Raw genomic sequence first — 18,369 nt, 5'->3', positions numbered from 1 at the left:
AAAGAAGTGGGTCAGTACCACAGATGGAAAATGCCAGACACGTCATAACCTAAGCCTCTGTTTGCTTTGTAATTCAAGCAGTCTGCAACTACAAACAAATAAATCTAGTTTTAAAAGGAGACAGCCATCCATGGAAAAAGTAAGTCTGGAGTGTTCAGAGAAGACAGATTTATCACACAGACTGTACTTAACTGATTAGTCCTTCACACAGCAGGAAACCTTTCCCTGCTGGCTCACAGTTCCAAGGTAAGAGAGCCTCATCTCCCTTTACAACATAAATGCCATCGGAAGAAACACTTCAGTTGATGGAGATTTTACTTCTTGTTGCAGAGGTAATCCAAGACTCTTGACACAACACCCTTACTGCTGCCATTGTGCCATGTTCCCAGTGCAGAACAGCAGCAGGAGCCAACAGGGAAGCAGCTTGTCCTGAGCCAGCACCCACAACACAGCTCAGAGCAAAACTACTGACAACTCCAGGGGGAACAGGAAAACTTCGACTCCTCAAATCCTCCTGAGGTCAAAGAATAAAGAACTTACACATAGTTCCTTTGTTTGGGGAAGGCAAAGTTTTTTTCTGTTGCTGTGGTTTGGAAGTCGGTCCATTTGTCTCTGCTGGGGTTTGCACAGGGGTCTGTGAAGATCTGCCATGGCTTGTCTCACACAACAACCTTACTGGGACACGAGAAATCTCACACTGGGTGCCTCAGAACGTTTACCAAGTTCATTATTTCCTGAATTTTGTTATTTAAACCATCCCTTATTAGCTGCAAAAAGCATATGGGACCCTGCTATAATGAAGCTACTCAATATTTTTAGCTGTTTAATATTGGATCAGCACATCATCTGGAGCAATCACCCCTCACATTTCACTTTAATTGGGCTGTCTGGAACAGAAGGGTTGAGAAAGGCACACATGTTCCATTTCCAAGCAGTATGTTCAACTGGCTCATGAAAGGTTAATATCAGGAATAAGAAAATAGCTTTATTCCCCCAGGAGTAATGCCAGTTGATCAGTTTAAACACAGATGTTTTAAACTCCACCTCTATTAAAGGGTATACCAAGGCTCCAGAGATTTGCACAAACAGGGAAATTCCTTCCCTTCAAAGTAGATTCTCATTATAATGTCTTTTACTATTCAAATATCTGACAAAGAAATCATAAAAGCCTAAGCAGTGGGTGGTCTGCTTGGATGACAACACCGATACATCTCTAGGTGATGTCAATATGTGATTTGTTACTGATAAAGAGCACTCAGTATTCTCAAAATGAAAATGTTTACATAGCCAGGCAATCAACCGATAGTCCCATAGAGACTGAAACATTAATGGGTGTGTATTGTTGACCAGGCTTCCGAGTGGCTCAGGGGGAATGAGGACTCACTGCAGCACCCAACTCTCACACATCACTCAGAATAAACAAGGTCAAATGCACTTTTTTTCCAATCACATAACTTGAATGCAGCTTTCTCCCTTGAAGGGATTATCACAGTAGTAAAAATCACTACCGAACATTGAGGGAATATTTGCGTGAGAATTAATAGCACTCCAAAACTTTACGAGTTAAATTGCCTCAAACCACTTCCTAGTTTAGTTGTGGGCAGCTCTGCAGGGCTGTGTGTTACCCCAAACCACCACAGTAACACTGTCTGAGAGTGCTCCTGGGCAAGTAACTACAGGGCACATCCCACTCCCTGACTACCTACAAACTCTCAAAGCCTGCATGTCTCCTTCATTTTCATACGATGTGGGAATCATTTTCGGCCTTTATTGGTAAGTAAGGAAATTTTTGGACGTGAAACCACACAGCATGCCTTAGAGATACGTCTTGGGAGGCAGGGGAACCTTGGATTCATTCTCAAGAATTGATAATTTTAGTTCAGGTACTTCCCAGCCTGTTAAAAGTTCCTAAATAACATTCACAGTTGATAACATTTTATAGCTACATCCTTGGAGAATTTGACAGGCTGCCTAAGAGATCCCCACAAAAAGGTCCTCATTATCCTGTACTGTGAGAAACTGTACAGGTAAGACATTTATTTAATGGAGAGAGAAGAAGAGGAAAAGTTAATTAAAATTAGATGTTATACCCTAACTTACCACAGTGAAGATGGAAACAGACAGATTAGTCTTGAAACAGCATTTTTAGTAAATAGCTAAAGCTGGTATGAACAGTAAATATTCTTTACCTTAAATTATCTCTGCACTCCACTTTTGTATCTTATCCATTGTTCCCAGGGGGTTGATGCTGGAAAGCCTTAAGAGAGTAAATGCCATCAGTGAGCTAAATCAGGTTCCAAACACAAAATCCTGTGGTTCTACCAGGGTGAGGTAACAGGACACGTGGAGCAACTGCAGTACCAGGGAGAGGGGACAGCTGTAATCCTGAGTATCAGCACAATCAGCTCTTTCTAATCTCCTATGATCATTCCTGAATGCAGAATCTTTGACATAATTACAGACTATATTGTGAAGGATGAACAAGGCTGTACGGACAGTCCTGGGCACTTAGAAACCATGACAAGTTTCATCACAACATGGGTAAGATCTCCATTCACCCTGTGCTTTGAGTGTGGCAGACAGTGTAGTGTCTCAGGTATTGGTCATTTAAGCACAGGTTATGCCCCTCTAAGACTCACTAAACCTCACAGACTGGGAGGACAGAGGCTGTGCCGGCTCCCAGGGGCATCAGCCTGCTGGGGAGATCCTGGGCACAGCAAGAGAAATGCACCTCTCAGCACAGGGCTGGCAGCCCTTTGGTAGGAAACCAAAAGCAATTCAGCCAAGTATCATGGGGGACAACAGAAGTTTTCCAAGGGCAGACAGGACTGCTCCAGGTTTTCTCCAACAACAAAGGTGAGAAATGAAGAACCAGGACACATAGTTTTGGCTGAGGCAGCAGTTTGCACAGCTGTAGTTTACACTGTGCCCCACATGGATTTGCAGTAAATCACCCATAATCCTGCCATTATCCCACTATTAATGTGAGGGTTAAGAGAACTCACAAGGTGAGAAGCTGAATATGTTCCCACCCACCCAGGAGCTGTCTCAGCTCTCGGGAAGGTGTGTGGGACAGTGCACCCTTCTAGAACAGGCAGCTCCACAAAGGCAGTGCTGGTCACCAGAGCTACTCACCCCTCACCACCCGGAGCTAACCAAGCCAAAACACTAGCCTCAATGCACTAGACAGGTCAGAAACAACATGGCTTTGTTTTTGCTGAATTGGTTTTAACACTATTTTTCAAGAAAATAAAGTTTAATTCTGGGGGTTGTATGCTCAGCATCTTTTTTTCATCCCAAAACTACTTTCTTATTAGATATATGAATTAATACATCTAAGGCATGGAGACAAAAGGCAGCTTTTCGAAAATGCTAAGTAGTCTTCACATGTGTAATTCAGGTTTGTATTTGACACTATACTAAGAACAAAACATAGTTTGACAAGGTTAGATGAAGGTGCTGAGCACAGCAGTTTGTAAGAGAAACTTGGGCATGGCAACACAACTCTGCAGATGTACTAGAAAGGAATCCCTGCAAGAACCTTCCAACACCCTGCTTATTATTCAATAAAACCTATTAGGACAATCACTTGGACTTCTAATGTGCTTTGTCTCGTACATCACTAGGTCATTATTCTTTGTGAACATGTTGTCAGTATTTAATTCAACTAAGTTTGTATCCATGGCAATGGTTAGGAGAAAGCTAAAGAAAAGGGAATGTAGTCATAGGCCAGTAGCTCAGTAACAAAAAAATACAGCAGCCTGCTAATGAAGTGAGAAGAGGTGAACAGGAGTGAGGAGAATGCCAACAAAGGAGGAGAGAGCTGTAATTGCAGTTGTGAGGGAGGACAGAGAAATGTGGGAGGCAACCAAACTCCAGTCAGACTGTGATTTAGCAAATCTTGTATTTTTAGCACTACTAACATTTGGTGGTTGCTTCCAGTATTCCAGTAAATACAATCAAGCTTGCAGGGACATGCTGTCTAATTCCTTGGCACGTCAGGTCTGTCAGAGTGAAGTGCTTATCTACATGAATGTCCTGTGCTGTTTTATCTTCCACAGAACAGCAAAGCAACACAACCCTCACCTTCTAAGCAAATTCACTTACAAGGGGCTTAAAAGGTTTCAGACCTTCCTTAAAGGATAATTCAGGTGTCAAGAAGGTAACAAGGCCCACATTAAAAACTGCCACTTGCTGGAAATGACTGACAGCAGAATAAAATTGTGACTATCTTTGCTATGTAAATGACTTACTATTGGCAGCTCTAGACGAAATCCCAGGTTATGAATCTACACAACTCTGATGCTGATCACTAGAGAAAACTATCTATCCCCATCAGTAAACCACCAAGAATGAGCTTTAATGAAATTCACCCAAACTAGAAACCTATTTGGAGATATTTTCCAAAATTACCACAGGCTATACAGGTTAATGAAGCACAAAACACACAAGCATTTTTTAGTTTCAGGTTTCATTACAAAAGAAGCTCTTATACCCAGGTTTTAGGGCAAAAAGAGTACCTCAAGCTGTTACTAAATCAGTCAGCTCAGTATTAGAGATTATAATCACATCTCATTCTAACAGTGCCTTATGCCTTCCAGGTTTTAATTCTGAGATTGAGTTGAAAGAGATTAATCCCAGCACAAGATATACTATCATATTCTTACGAATTTTTCTCAGGTACAGACTGCAGTCTTCAATATACAAATTGCCAGCTACTTATCTCCCTTCTTGTTTAAAATGAGTTAACTGTTTCTTTCACAAAGCAGCAAATGCACTCTAGTAACAAAAAGTGTCAAATCTGCAATGCACATGAAAGCAACTGAATTCAGTCTGTTTAGAAACCTGTACTGTTAAAATTCCTTCTGCATGACTGCTCTTTAAACAATACATCTGAAATCGGCTAAGCAAAACCATAGAAGTTCTTGTAAACTAAGCATCTTTGTCTGCAGTAAGATATTGTTGCATTAATTTGTGTAACACAATTTTGAAATCTCTTTACCCACTAAACACAATTCCCTTACATGCATGAGATTGCACACATCATCTCATATCTTTCTTAAATAAAGTGGCCAAAGCTCTTACTTTTAAGAAATTATCAAGAACAGAAAACATCTGTTGCCCCAAATATTTGATGGACTGGAGAAGGAGGAAGCATTCATTTACAGTGGCAGCTGAACATATGTGGGTTACTATTACACACATTATTAGTTTAGCTCCATATTTTACTACTTTTGCCACAATAGACAAACTTGATTTTGGTATGTAAACAGAAGGACTATCTCAGAACAATTTTGTGAGAAGCTGAAAAAGATCCATTTGGACAAGCTCTTTCTTCTTGTAGCACACGGTAATGTAAGATTACAGATACATGGGCTAAAAGGTGGACTAAAGCTTTTTCAATTTAGGAATACTTCCAACACCACATTTCTCTTCCTTATTTCCACAGTGTACTTAAAGCCATTAAATATGGTCCTGTGGCCTCTGAAGCATGTAATTACTAAGATAAAATATGAAAACCTCTACTTGTCTTTCTGTGTTGCCAGCCTTGAGGCTGCCAAAAGGAGAGTGCACTGTGCTGTGTTCCCTTGGGCTTTGTCAGAAAGATTTCAATTGTCCAAACCAACCAGAGCAGATATGCACTGCTCCACCTGCTACCTGTAAGATTTCTGAAGTTACAAAAAGAACAGGGAAATGATAAAACTCACCCATAGCTCCAAGAGCAGCAAGGAGACACATTCCATGCTGCTGCAACTGGCTGGAATCCCTCCTACATGTCATTACAAATGAAATAAAAACCCCACAATGACTCCAACACTCAAAGCACAACCTCCTAAAAAAGAATTCAGAAGTAGGAGTAGTTTTAGGAGTAGTCTCCTCTGCAGCTTTTCCTTGCTCTGGGGTTGGTTCACAGCCAGTTGGGCCTTCAGAGAACAGAGCAGAAGTCCAACTGTACTGTGATTATCTCTGGAATTTTTGGGGTCATGTACAATTTTTCATTGAGTTCAATATTCAGCCTAGATTAGTCAAAAAGAATATCTTACCCCATTTTCATTCAAGGAGAAACATTCAGCTTGCTTATTCCTTAATTCTTTGCAGTGCCCTGAGCTTCCACACTGAACAGAATTAGTTCTACTGAATGAATTCATCAGTTCTAGCAGAAGCTAAGTTGTTAAAAAATATATTCTCTCATTTTTCCAAGTTATTACTAAACTTGGGATTGCAAACTGAAAGAATGGACGCCAACTTTCCTTTTCTGCCTATTCATAGGAACAAATACAGCCCAAATAAAATCCTTTCCCTAAAGAGTGTTAACACTGATCAGGATACTGCCAGTATCACTCATGTTGCAAATCAGGCAAGAGGGGTTTTTTCTCTTAGATTTCTAGTTCATCTTTGATCATTCAGCTTTATCAGCCTTCTCTTATCTCAGATGCTTGACAGAATGTTGAGCAGCTCCTCTATCCAGTAAGGCTGTTGTCCAATGGCTATTTTTTACGCAAGTACAACTTAAGCCTTTCTTTTTACCTCATTTAAATAAAAAAGAATGGTGTTTGGTTTATGTATCTAATGTATATGTCCATATGTAAAAGAATTCCCATTGTGTGTTTCTCCTGGCTGAATCCCACTTTGAGCATTTCTACCTCACTGAAAGTGGGCCATTTTAAATGTAATAGCCAGCATCTCTCACAGTTAGCTTAACCCTGAGCATATTTTCCTTGGGGTTTGATAAGTATTTGATGTAAGTGAAGTGCTTCTATGCCCTATGACAGAAGAGAAGGAAGGTCTATGAGTGCTGTGAAGTAGAACGGCTTTTGGAATACATCCCAAGAACTTTAGTAAAATATTCTTTTCTGGGAACAGGACTATGTTCAAGACTACAGAGAGAATAAAACAAAAGGCTCAAGTCACACTTTACCCAAGCAGAGATTCCAGGGTGAACTCAGAGTCAGCCATCAGCATGCCCAGGGACTGGCAGTGACTCTATAAAATCAACAAGACAAGAACTTTAGATGACGATCACAGAATATTTATGCCAGCTGGAAATAATGGAAACAGTTTAGCCCAACTGCTGCATTTTGTTATTCCAATTTTCAGATAAATAACATCCAGCATGTATTGGAGCTTGTCAACAACTGACATTTAAACACATTTTTAAAGAAAATTCTATAATTCCTAAAAAAATCAAATAAAAAAACTCCTCCAAGTTGTTATTTCTCCAAAACATGTTGGCCTTGAACTTTTTTTTGCAGTGCATCACACATTTATTTACAAGATTTAACCAGTATTGAGAAATGCAGAAACTAAATATGTGAACTGTCATCAGAATAAAATCCACTTCTGCTCTCAGTCTTGGTGAGAAAAACAGCTTAGTGTCAATGAAGTACTGTAGGTTGAGTTTGAAGAGATAATTTCCCAAGGCTTTCTTAAAACAATGAAGTAGTACTTGACAAAATTTCCTTTGGCCCCACAGAGTCACAAAGGACAAAATTTTTTTTTAAAACATAATCATTAAACAAGCAAACTTCTCCATTCTAAAAATAAGAATTAATTCCTCATCTATTTCAGTTTATTTGGTGATAATTTGTTATATCTTGCCTACAGGAGGAAAATAAACACTGAAATCAACCTTTTACCTGAAGGAAATGCAAGTAATCTATTTCAGCCCAGAGAAGGGCGGTTAATGCCTGGACTGCTGCTCTGGAGCTTTTTGCTTTCTGCTTTCTTCTTTGCTCTCGCCACCAAGGTGCTGATAAAACAAACAAACCTCTCCTGCAGTTACAGTAGTCTCAAACATGCTTTCAACATTTTCCTGTGTGGTGCTTTGTTCTTGCCCAGCTGCTGGTGCAGTTTTGTGCGGCCCAGTGTGCAGGTCACACTGAACACGCCAGGCAAGCCTGGGTCAGAGCAGCACACACAAAACCCTGCTTCCGAAGCCCAGCCAAAAAGAAAGCATTTGCTCTTTCCTGCAGCTCAGTTTGTGCCCTGAGCAAAAATAAAAGCATCAAAATGATTTTCTAAATTCCAGTGATTTGGAGAAGTGTCTTACTAGGGGCCAAATGCCTCCCACTGGTTCATGCACATGCATGTCAGTGTCTTAAGAGTCACACTTAAAAAGCATGCCTGGCTTTTTTTCTTGAAAGGAGGGATTTAGCTGCTCCTTCATTTTAGGTATCAGAGGCTGTTGTATGTTATATTTTCAGTTATGCTTCCCAACTGTCATCCAGTTAACACAAAGAGCTATTTCCCTGCAGTAGGATCTGTTACCAACACATGCTTCCCAACTGATTCTTCTGGCTTTGAATTAAGAAAGTTGTGTGTCCAGCTCTCCAGAGAAAAGGTTTTTCTTATCTTAGAAAGTCAAAAGCAAAATATGGGGTTGGGCAAGACTACTGAAAAAATGAAAGGCTTGTCAGGGTTCTGGATTACATGGCAAAATGTAAGGGCTCTTTTCCTGAAGGATTTTGCTCCAGAAATATAAATAGGCTTTGTCATATTTTAACCTTCCTTAGTGGAATAAGGATGCCAGTAAAAACCATAAACTCCTCAAAAAGCCCAAGCTGTTACATGCTAACAATCTCCACTTATGGAAATACAGGTTTTTACAAGCATAAAATAAATCTGTGTGAAATACTGTTAAAATACACAAATATGAATCCCATTTTAGAGGGCAAAGGCAAAGTGAGTTCAGCATCGCAGCCAGAGAGAGGCCACGGGCAGAACCCAGTACCCAGTGAGGTGGAGTGGTGGGAGCACCACTGGATGCTCCCAACAGCCTGTGGAAAAACAGCTCTCTCCATGCAGAGGGATCTCTGATCCATTTTGGATGAGCTGCTGTTGACCTTCATATGAAGTAGCAGAAACCTGAAACCGTCACAATGTGACTTGCACTGTGATTTTGACAACAAAATGAAATTAACTAAAAGCTCATCATTAACAATCTTCACAAGTGCATGAAATAGCTATTTAAGCAGAGGCAATAACCTTTTTAAGGGTATAACATGATCTAACATCCATGATTTTGCACTTTCTTTTGTTAAGTGGTTCTTCCTGCAATTAGTGTCATCCCTCCTAGAAGTCAAAGATGAAAATGCTTCTCCATAAGCAGGACTCCCAGTATTAAAAAGAAATTGTATTTAATGGATGTCTAAAAGGTAGAAACATGAATGAAATAGAAGAAAATGTATCTCAAAATAAAACCTAATTTGTAAGCCACCACAGTTAGTGGATGTTTACTGGCCTCATTTGAAAACTCCTCCTGTTCCAGTGTCCCCACAGAAGATGTGGAGAGGGAGTTTAAATTTCCACCTTTTCACTTTGCTGAGCAGAGTTGTCTCATTTTTAAAAGGATGAAGCAGAAAGGAGGCATTGCCTCTTCTACATTCCAAAAACCTATTCTTTCTCAAATATCTTTGGCTATTAGGAAGCAAATTTAGCTACTGATCTAATTTGTTTCAACTTATAAGTACTAATACCCAAGCAAGCATATGTTGAACAGGCTGGTTAAGAATATTTAATGAGAGTTTAGTTACTGATTTGTAAATGAAAAGTGCAAATGTGGCAGTTGCCATAGATCCTTGTAGTTCCTTGCTGGCACTGAGCCCAGCTAGACTTAAAAATATGCAACATATTGGTGGGAGAAAAGGAGAAAAAATTTAATATTATGTGTAAAAACTTGCTGTGAAAAACACAATTCTGCATATGGGTCTTAATGTAAATTGCACGAGCAAGACAAAATAATTCTGAATGCATTTATGTATGCTTTGTGCTGATGGGATTAATGCAAATATTACAGTCACACCATAAATTTACAATGAAGTGAATGCCTACAGGCAATTCAGTTTTCTGTCCTTGGTAACTGTGAACAGAACTGTGTTCTGTTCTACATTTGTCAGCAAATGAAACAGTGAGGAATAATCTCTTCACTTGTACCTATCTCTTCATGACATTTCTGCCTTGGAACCAGGAAGGCCCTTTAGTAAAAAAGGAGCCACAGAGAAGACACAGCATGTTCTTGTTCCTGAAAGACAGAAGGAATGCAAGGAGAGTGAAAGGGTTGTTAATAAAACCTGACACTAATAGAAGTTAAACCTGCTGCATTCATAAATTATGACAAACTCCAGTACTCCCCTCCTCCCCCAATTATTATACCCATTTCTGTAAACTCTTGCCTCATTTGCTTTCCAAACCCCTGTCTAGGAAGTAAAAGAAGCCCTGAGAACTGGGCATTAAAAAACTGCTTCTGAAAGAGATTGTAAGTGCCCTCGGTTCCCATCATGAGGCAGGAAAAGATATTTGAGATTGGAGAGTCCTCTAGGTGACCTGCCCTGGGTGGCACTGTCCATGTGAAGATTTTCCATGTGAGGATTTTTCCTGTGGCACAATCTGATCCTACCACAACAGGTCTTGTGGGCACTGTCCCTTCTACCAGTCCTGAGAGGAACATTCCAGCTCCGATTATTTCTTGGAGGGCAGCTACAAAGCTGCCTCTGGGTCACACTTTATTCTCCTCTTTGACAGGGAGCAACCCAGTAGGACAGGACTTGACTTCCCTTCCCTTCCCTTCCCTTCCCTTCCCTTCCCTTCCCTTCCCTTCCCTTCCCTTCCCTTCCCTTCCCTTCCCTTCCCTTCCCTTCCCTTCCCTTCCCTTCCCTTCCCTTCCCTTCCCTTCCCTTCCCTTCCCTTCCCTTCCCTTCCCTTCCCTTCCCTTCCCTTCCCTTCCCTTCCCTTCCCTTCCCTTCCCTTATCCCCTGGTGTCAGCTCCTACCCTGCTCCTTGGACAGGTAGAACTTTTCTCTGCCACGTATTCAAAGGCTACCTCAAAGTAATCCAAAACCAAAAGGTATCAGAAAATGAAATACAGAATTAAACATTTAAACAAGCAAAACTTCAAAACACTTCCCAGACAACATTAGCACTTGGTGCTTGTCCTGCATGGTCACACACAGCATGTACTTTCCACCTTACACTGGATAGAAAAGTCAGTTTTCCTACAGACTTTCATCACTATGCACTTCATTCCCTTTTACAACAGGGTATGAACAAGACTGATACTATTTCACACACGTAAAAACTGAACCAGACAGCACTGACACCACTGTTTTGGCAGATCCCACATCATAACCAAGAGTGAGACAGTCAGTGGACTTGGAATTTCAGTTTGTCATCTGGATTTTCACTTTCTTTCACTTTTTAAGTCACAGCCAGCACTCAGCAGTCCTGCAAGGCACAGCCAGGCAAACCACAGCACCTGCAAAGCCCCTGCTTTGTGCCTTGTCTAGAGGCAGTCAGGAATACTGTGGGATCAAAAAGGATAAAATCCATCTTTTCAGAAGAGCCTTTAATTTCTCTAATTCCCTGCGTAGTTTGCAAGGGCCCCTTTCGGTCCCCACACACTGTCCAGGCACTGAATGCAGCACAAGCTGGTACAAAATCCCTCAGTATGGATTTGATCCAGCACTTCCACAGCCTGCTCAGCAGGAACTGCAGATGGAAGGGATCACTTTGAGAGCATCTTCAGAGCATTTACCACCACACCCTGGCAGTAATCTGTCTCTGAAACTGAAGGTTTACATTTTGGTCACCTGTGGGCAGATTTACAAATTACCACAAGTCTGCAGATAACAAAGTTCCTCTGCTACAGATTTTATGTCCTCGCTTCAGATTAGAAACCTTAGCACCTCAAATTAAACATCAAGGAAGTTTCAAAGGAGAGAAAAAAATAATCTTGCCATTTACCATTCCCAGAAATTCCAACTACTTTAGATTATTTGTTTTCATTTTCCCTAATCTCCAAATCTATGATAGATCAAAAAACAAAACAACACACTAGGCACACAAAATACTAGCACTTACCTTGAGCCTAAGATACTAAATTGGCAAAGCTATAAGCACTTGAACATGAATTTTTCAATAGAAAACCTCAGCTGGACACACTCCTGTTTATATTGTGTATGTTGAGGGCATAACCTTAAGGAATTAATACAATACCATAGAGAACATTAAGACATCACACCGAAATATAAAAATCATTGAAGAGTGGAAAAGAAACAACAAGCCAGTATTTTTAAAAAAATATTACATTTTAGAAGAAGTATATTATTTCAAGACCATTTTCTGTGAGTGGTCTGAGACTGACTCCTGTTCAAAGCACCCATACACACACCCATGTCCCTCGAGGACAGCAGGGCTGCCACAGGGGAGTGCTTGATTCATCCCTGGCATCCCCTGCCCAGAGATACAGAGTGAGTGATGGGCCACAGAGGCACAAATCCTCAGCCACACACGGGGTAGCAGCTCAGAGTCCTGCAGAGCTGCTTATGGGAAAAGCCCTCAGGTTAAATAGAATCTTCCACTGTCTCAGCTATGGCTGGAAAGAGTTATAAAGCAATTCAGATTTTTATGTGTTTATAGGTATTTAGAAAAATGTTTATGTACTCTAATTAAGTTTCTATAGTCCCTTCTAGTTCCTTCCATAGGATTTCTTGTCATCCCTGAATGGTTACACAGCCATTATTAAAGCTGATTACACACCAAACAAAGCATCTGAGCGTAGTTATAAACCCTTTACAAGGAGCCATGATCTAATACAGGATCTACGTGGCTCATTAAGAATCTGAGGAATTACCCTGAAGAAATGTGCCTCTTTTATAGAATATTATTTGTGTAAAAAGCACTTTTATTGAGTTCTTAAATTACACTGGCGTATAAACTGCCAATCAAAACTGCCTATAAAGAACAAGCAAATGAATCTGGTGAACAGGCACAAATGATGAAGACGAGGGCTGAGAAATCAAATGAGTTACCACCATGTAACAGCATCTCAGGCAAAAGATACATTTTCTACAGGCAATAACATTTATTACATCTATCAGTTCAAGTCTATTGCTACCCCAGCATCAACGAGTTCATTCAAAGTTGAAAGAAGTTTAGAGGATACTTTAATGAGCATGCCCAAGCAAAATGGGAAATGAAGTTCAATGTCAACTGGAGTCAGAACCCATCTTCATTATCATCATGGGAGCCTGGTCACTTGGACTATGCATGGCAACTGATGTAGCTGCTCATTTTACCAAAGAGAAATAACTTTTGACAGGACTGAACTTTGCATTTGTTGGCCTCTTGCTTCTAGAAAATGAATTGACCTCAAAAGCCAAGCATCCAAGTAGCACAGCCACACACAGAACCTCAGATGCACTCCTAGTGAATTCATGCTCTCTCCTGCTGCGAGCAGGTCAGCACCCCTCACACAAACTAACTCACTCCACTACATCCAATCTCATTCTGCCAACCCACATATTGGCAGATGGAGCTCCATTTTCTGGCAGCAGTGACATTTGTGACATGGGACACTCTTACAGCAGGTCTCTCAGTGCCACCTGTGACCTCAAGGCTCCCTCAGCTGAGCAGTTCCTGGCCATGTTTAAACAAAGCAAAACAACCCAACGCTTTCATCAGAGCCGTGATCCATGACTGCAGTGTGTTGCAAGGTGGTCAACAGCAACAGCAGAAGAGACACACAGGCATTACAAACAATCACTAATAGCTTTGGTTTTTGTCACAGAGGTTTAGGTTGAGTAATAGAAAGAGGTTTTCCACCCAGAGGGTGGTTGGGCACCGGAACAGGCTCCTCAAGGCAGTGGTTATAGCAGCAGCCTGACAGAGCTCAAGAAGCGTTTGGACAACACTCTTAGGGACATGCTAGGATTCACTGGGAACCATGCTAGGCTCCTGTGCAGGGTCAGGAACTGGACTTTGATGATCTTGGTGGGTCCCTTCCAACTCAGAACATTCTAGGGTTCTTTCTTCATTACCACCACCAACCAGAAAGCCTAATGCTTCATTTAATATAGACAGTCCTTTTAATAGCAACCAATACTAACATGCCATATCTAACATTTCTACTGCTGATAATAAGAAGTCCTCTATGTGTTTAGCATATTAATGTCAATGCATAACATTTTCAAAATAATCCTAATGACATAAGCAACTAAGAGTAAACCCACAATCATCATAAACCACTTAACATCCTCTCAACAAGATACTAGGCACCCCCAGGCTTACAGTTTATCTTAAAGTGTTAACCCAATATTAAGAACAAATTCTCAAATATATCAATGACTGTGCAATGAAATAAGAAATGGCAGGAAATCAGAGAGCATCAGCACTTGTGACCAGCACCCTGAGGGCTGCCTGGCTCAGTGGGGCATTCAGCAGCTCTGCAGCCCAGGGCTTGTCAGTCCAGTCTGACCTGGGCTGGCCACAAGCAAAGTCATCCCTTCTTTTCCATGGGAGCCCATCTGTCCATCCCACACAAAAGGAAAAAAACCTAAAGAACAACTAACAAGGAAAAGATGGGGATTTTCTTTTGTCATTGGAGACTAGGTCCAGAATGCAGCTGTGTACAAGATTTTAGCCATCATTAATGGCATTATGAATTTTTATTGAAAACAAAAGCAAGTCACTTCTTATAGAGTAGTTCTTACAGAAGTAGCCTCTAAGTTCTGTGTAACTGAAAGAAAAATAACCCAAAACCAAAAACAACACACACACAATTAAAACCTGCACCTACAAAGCATGTGGGATTTTTAATTAAGAAAAAAGTACTTTGACTGAATGCATTATAACCAGGTACTGGTTCCTTGGGCTATGAAAAGCTGCCTGAAAGAAAAAGTAGATAGCCATGTATTTGAACCTCTGCCCTAAACCCACACCTATTCAAATAAAGTATGAACTAGCTTAGCTGTTCAAACCAGATTTTCTCGTCAAGACCAAATTTTAAAGCTTATATGAGATACTCATGACATGGTTTATTTATCATGTTTATATTTATTTTTTTTTTAATTTAGTATATTATATTTATTTTAATTTAGTATATTATATTTTTTAATTTATTATATTATATTTATTATTATATTTATTATATTATAATTATTATTATATTTATTAACCATGAAATCAGTTAACTTTGTCACAACAAACTGACTTCATTATTACATCTATCACTTCCTGTGAAGGACATTATTTGAAAGTTTAAAGAGTAAGGTATTCTTTTGCCTAAAGGATGTATTGGACAGCAACTGTAAACATTTGAACACCTTCACACTGGAAATTTTACAGAATTCTTGCTACTACTGTACATTGTATAGAAAAGCTTTCTCTGGAGTTCCAAAGGCTGCACAGCACAGTATTCATCCACTCAATATTTCTTCCAGCCTTTGCTCACCAGATTCCTGAACAAATGTGGCATTAGCTATCCAAGAGATCTGCTTGGATAGGTATATTTTTTAGAAGAGATAGGTTAAAAAAGCAACTGCACCATACAGAATGTCATCTCACTGATGGATTTAAAAATTACGTGTGTCTGCAAACTTGAGAAGCTTATAAACAGCTCTCCTCAAGCACTTCTAACAAACCTTCCCCTTTCATTGAACACTGCATGCTAAAGAAGAAAATAAGGTCATGACCAGAGATGTCAAATTAAAGCCTTCCTTATCTGAAACTCTTCTTCACTGCTGCTGGCCTTCAAGAAGCAACTCACAGTTCTCCCATGTAAGGCCACCTCTCTCCAATTAGCTCACACAGACACACCACACAACAGAAATGGCTGCTGATAATCTCTGGAGTCACATAAGCAGATTAAACTCCTTTTTAATCAATGCCCTATAATACTACTCTGCCCATGGCCAAACTCTGTCTCTTCCAGGCATTCTCTTGTCTTCATTTCAACCTTCTGTTTGTGACTGTTTCTGGGTTTGGGCTCACTCTGGCCTTGAATAAAGAACAATATTGCCTGCTGAAACCTGAAGTTAATAAAGCAAAATTCTTTCCATATCCCCAAGTTTTTACTATTTTCCTTACACCTTTCACACCAATCTTTGAGCATGAATGTGTTCTCAGTGGCACTGACAGTGGTACCAAGCTCTTCCCAACTCATGATTGAGTTAGGGTGAGCAGAGTCAGCTGCACAGGGGCCAACTCCCTCTTGAGGCTCCATATTTTCAAATTAAGGCACAGCAGAAAAAAAATACTTGACACATGTCCCTGCAAACATCTGATTCTTGCACTCATAAACATGCTCAGTATTGTGTGGAGAAGGGCCTTGGTTTTATTATGCTTTTTAATAATTCTCTAAGTCTACAGTGGGATCAAATTAATTCCTAGGATCTGTCAAATCACTGAAGATCCAAAAGAGGATGTAGAACATCTAAGTGTTCCATGGTCTTTTGAAATTACTGTTGGCTCTCTGTCAAATCCTCCTCATAAGAGGAGGTTTGAGGAAAACTGCCCATGAGCTCAGGGCACTTTCCAATAGGAGACAACAGCATTCCCTGCAGGAGCTGCCAGGGAAAGGGACAGAATAAACAAACTCCTCTCCTGGGTTTCACAGAAGCTACTGACATCAGGGGTTTATTTTCAATTCTCTTTTCCTAAAAATAGACCAGTGTATAACAACAGGTTTTGGTACTACAGCTGACAATAAATGAATACATTTTACAGACTGTGCTTTATTACTGAGAGATTACTTGCTTTTTAGATTTCAAATTTAATCTCTTCCAGGGGAATTATATAGAGCAGAGAAGAGAGGTCCATCCAATTTTTACTAGATGAGCTAAACAAGTTTTTTTTTGAAAGAACAGTTTTCATCAGACTAGGTTAGCACAAAGGTATAGGTGCTATTGTTTATGTCTAGAGTGTCAGGTCTTGCAGTGAAATTCAGATTCTTAACTGAGCACTCATAAAAAATTCACAGCTCACACCTATAGTGTAGCTCATGCATGTTTCCATAGATACAACTGTATTCAACCATGACACATATATTGTATGTGTGCATATATAGACAATCTTCTACAAAACAGTCCATACACAGAAACTCAGGCCAACTTTATTGCTCATCCAACTTCAATCATGATCAAAAATGCAATTAGAATTATCACTTTTCCCCTTTCAGGGATTACCATTTTTCACATTAAAGAATAGCTATTCCTCTGGGGTATTCAATATGCATCTGAAAGGGAAGAATCCAGTCTCCTGAAAAAGATCATTTTGTCTGTTTCTAGTCATCCTTACAGGTCCAAAGTACTACCTGGAATGTTAGATGTATATCTACAGTTCATTTCTGCACTTACTGAGATTCACTCAGGTACCTTTTTATCCACTTACCATACAATTACTGGCTAAGTAAGACAGACTTGCATTGCTTTTAATAAAATCAGTTCAATATTTAACATTGCACTGAAGCCTAAAGCTGCAGAGAACAAACTGGCCTCTGTGATGTTCTTTGTTTTAACAATTCAGAACTTGCTGCTGTCCAAATCTACTGCAAACAAAGATTTCAAGCAGCATATGAACAATAACATTTTCAAGAGAAACATTACTTCCATTACACAAATACTTAGCTCACACTTCTGTAAAGATTAGCACCTGAGAAATCCCCCCATACAAATTTCCTCTGGTATACTTATAAAGAATGGATATTATAATCAGATGTAAAAGGCACTTCTATTGCTACTACTCATAACTAAAGAGCTTTTCAGTAGTTTCAATAATACTTAGCACTGGGGGAAAAGCACTTAACTATTAAAGAGAAAACACTCTGTATGTGCACAACAGGCCAATCAATCTCTTTAGTGTCTCTGCCAACCACACAGACCAGATGATCTCTGTGTTTGAGAAAATCCTCCCGAATCTGTAACCCAATCTCCACGGAAGTCCTTAAAGAAAAAGGTGATGTTGCTCCACGTTTGTGACTATAAACTTTTGTCACAGCAAGTTCAAATGGTAATAACTTTGGAAGGCATTTTAAAGGTCTGGGATTCAAACTTTTACCGACAGAGAGTTCAAATCCCAAGGAAAGTATCAATTTCCACAATAAGCTACTCACTGAAAACTCTCTTAATATACTTATCCTTCAACTGCTCTAATAAATGAGTCCCATGGCAGAGAATCTTTATCAAAACCAGAGATATTTACAGTGCTGTCAGTATTACAATTTTTTAAAAAGCAATTATCAAAGTGAGACAGATTTAAGGAACAGTTTTTCTAAAGCTCTAGATATACTGAAATGAACCAGTATCCACTCTCAATTTTTAGACTTTAAATTACTGAGAAATAGGAGATCCTTGGTGATACAAGTCCTGGTAGTGTCAAAGGCAGCACAGCCTCTGGATATGAATACACAGCAGACTGTGAGCACTGTGAAGGAAGATACTCTTATATTACATATATTAGAGTGAGAAGTCAACAACACAATAGAATCAGAATTCTTAATAAAGCTGGTGAACTTCTCAACACAGATGTTACCACTGAGAAATTGGATTTAACCAAAAAATAACCTTTTGAATTCTTGTTAACCAAAAAGGTCTGCCA

The 18,369-nt window shown here is 39.8% G+C and overlaps 1 protein-coding gene across 1 annotated transcript in view; it reads right to left on the bottom strand.

Annotated features, from left to right (window-relative positions):
* Nucleotides 1–9,856: 9,856 nt before the first annotated feature.
* The window catches only part of RFT1 (RFT1 glycolipid translocator homolog), a 47,186-nt gene continuing 38,673 nt past the window's right edge, over nucleotides 9,857–18,369 (bottom strand). The window contains exons 13-14 of the mRNA XM_088061924.1: nucleotides 10,769–10,815; nucleotides 9,857–10,021 (exon numbers count right to left, since the gene is read on the bottom strand). Coding sequence (XP_087918050.1) covers nucleotides 9,934–10,021; nucleotides 10,769–10,815 — 135 coding nt within the window. The 3' untranslated portion in view covers nucleotides 9,857–9,933. The remainder of the gene's footprint in view (nucleotides 10,022–10,768; nucleotides 10,816–18,369) is intronic.

This window comes from Pseudopodoces humilis, chromosome 13, assembly GCF_049639895.1.
Source record: "Pseudopodoces humilis isolate 2021_Gansu_Grassland_sample_001 chromosome 13, ASM4963989v1, whole genome shotgun sequence".
Taxonomy (NCBI): Eukaryota; Metazoa; Chordata; class Aves; order Passeriformes; family Paridae; genus Pseudopodoces; species Pseudopodoces humilis.
Note: the sequence above shows the minus strand (reverse complement) of the source record. Positions and strands in the feature narration are given on the sequence as shown.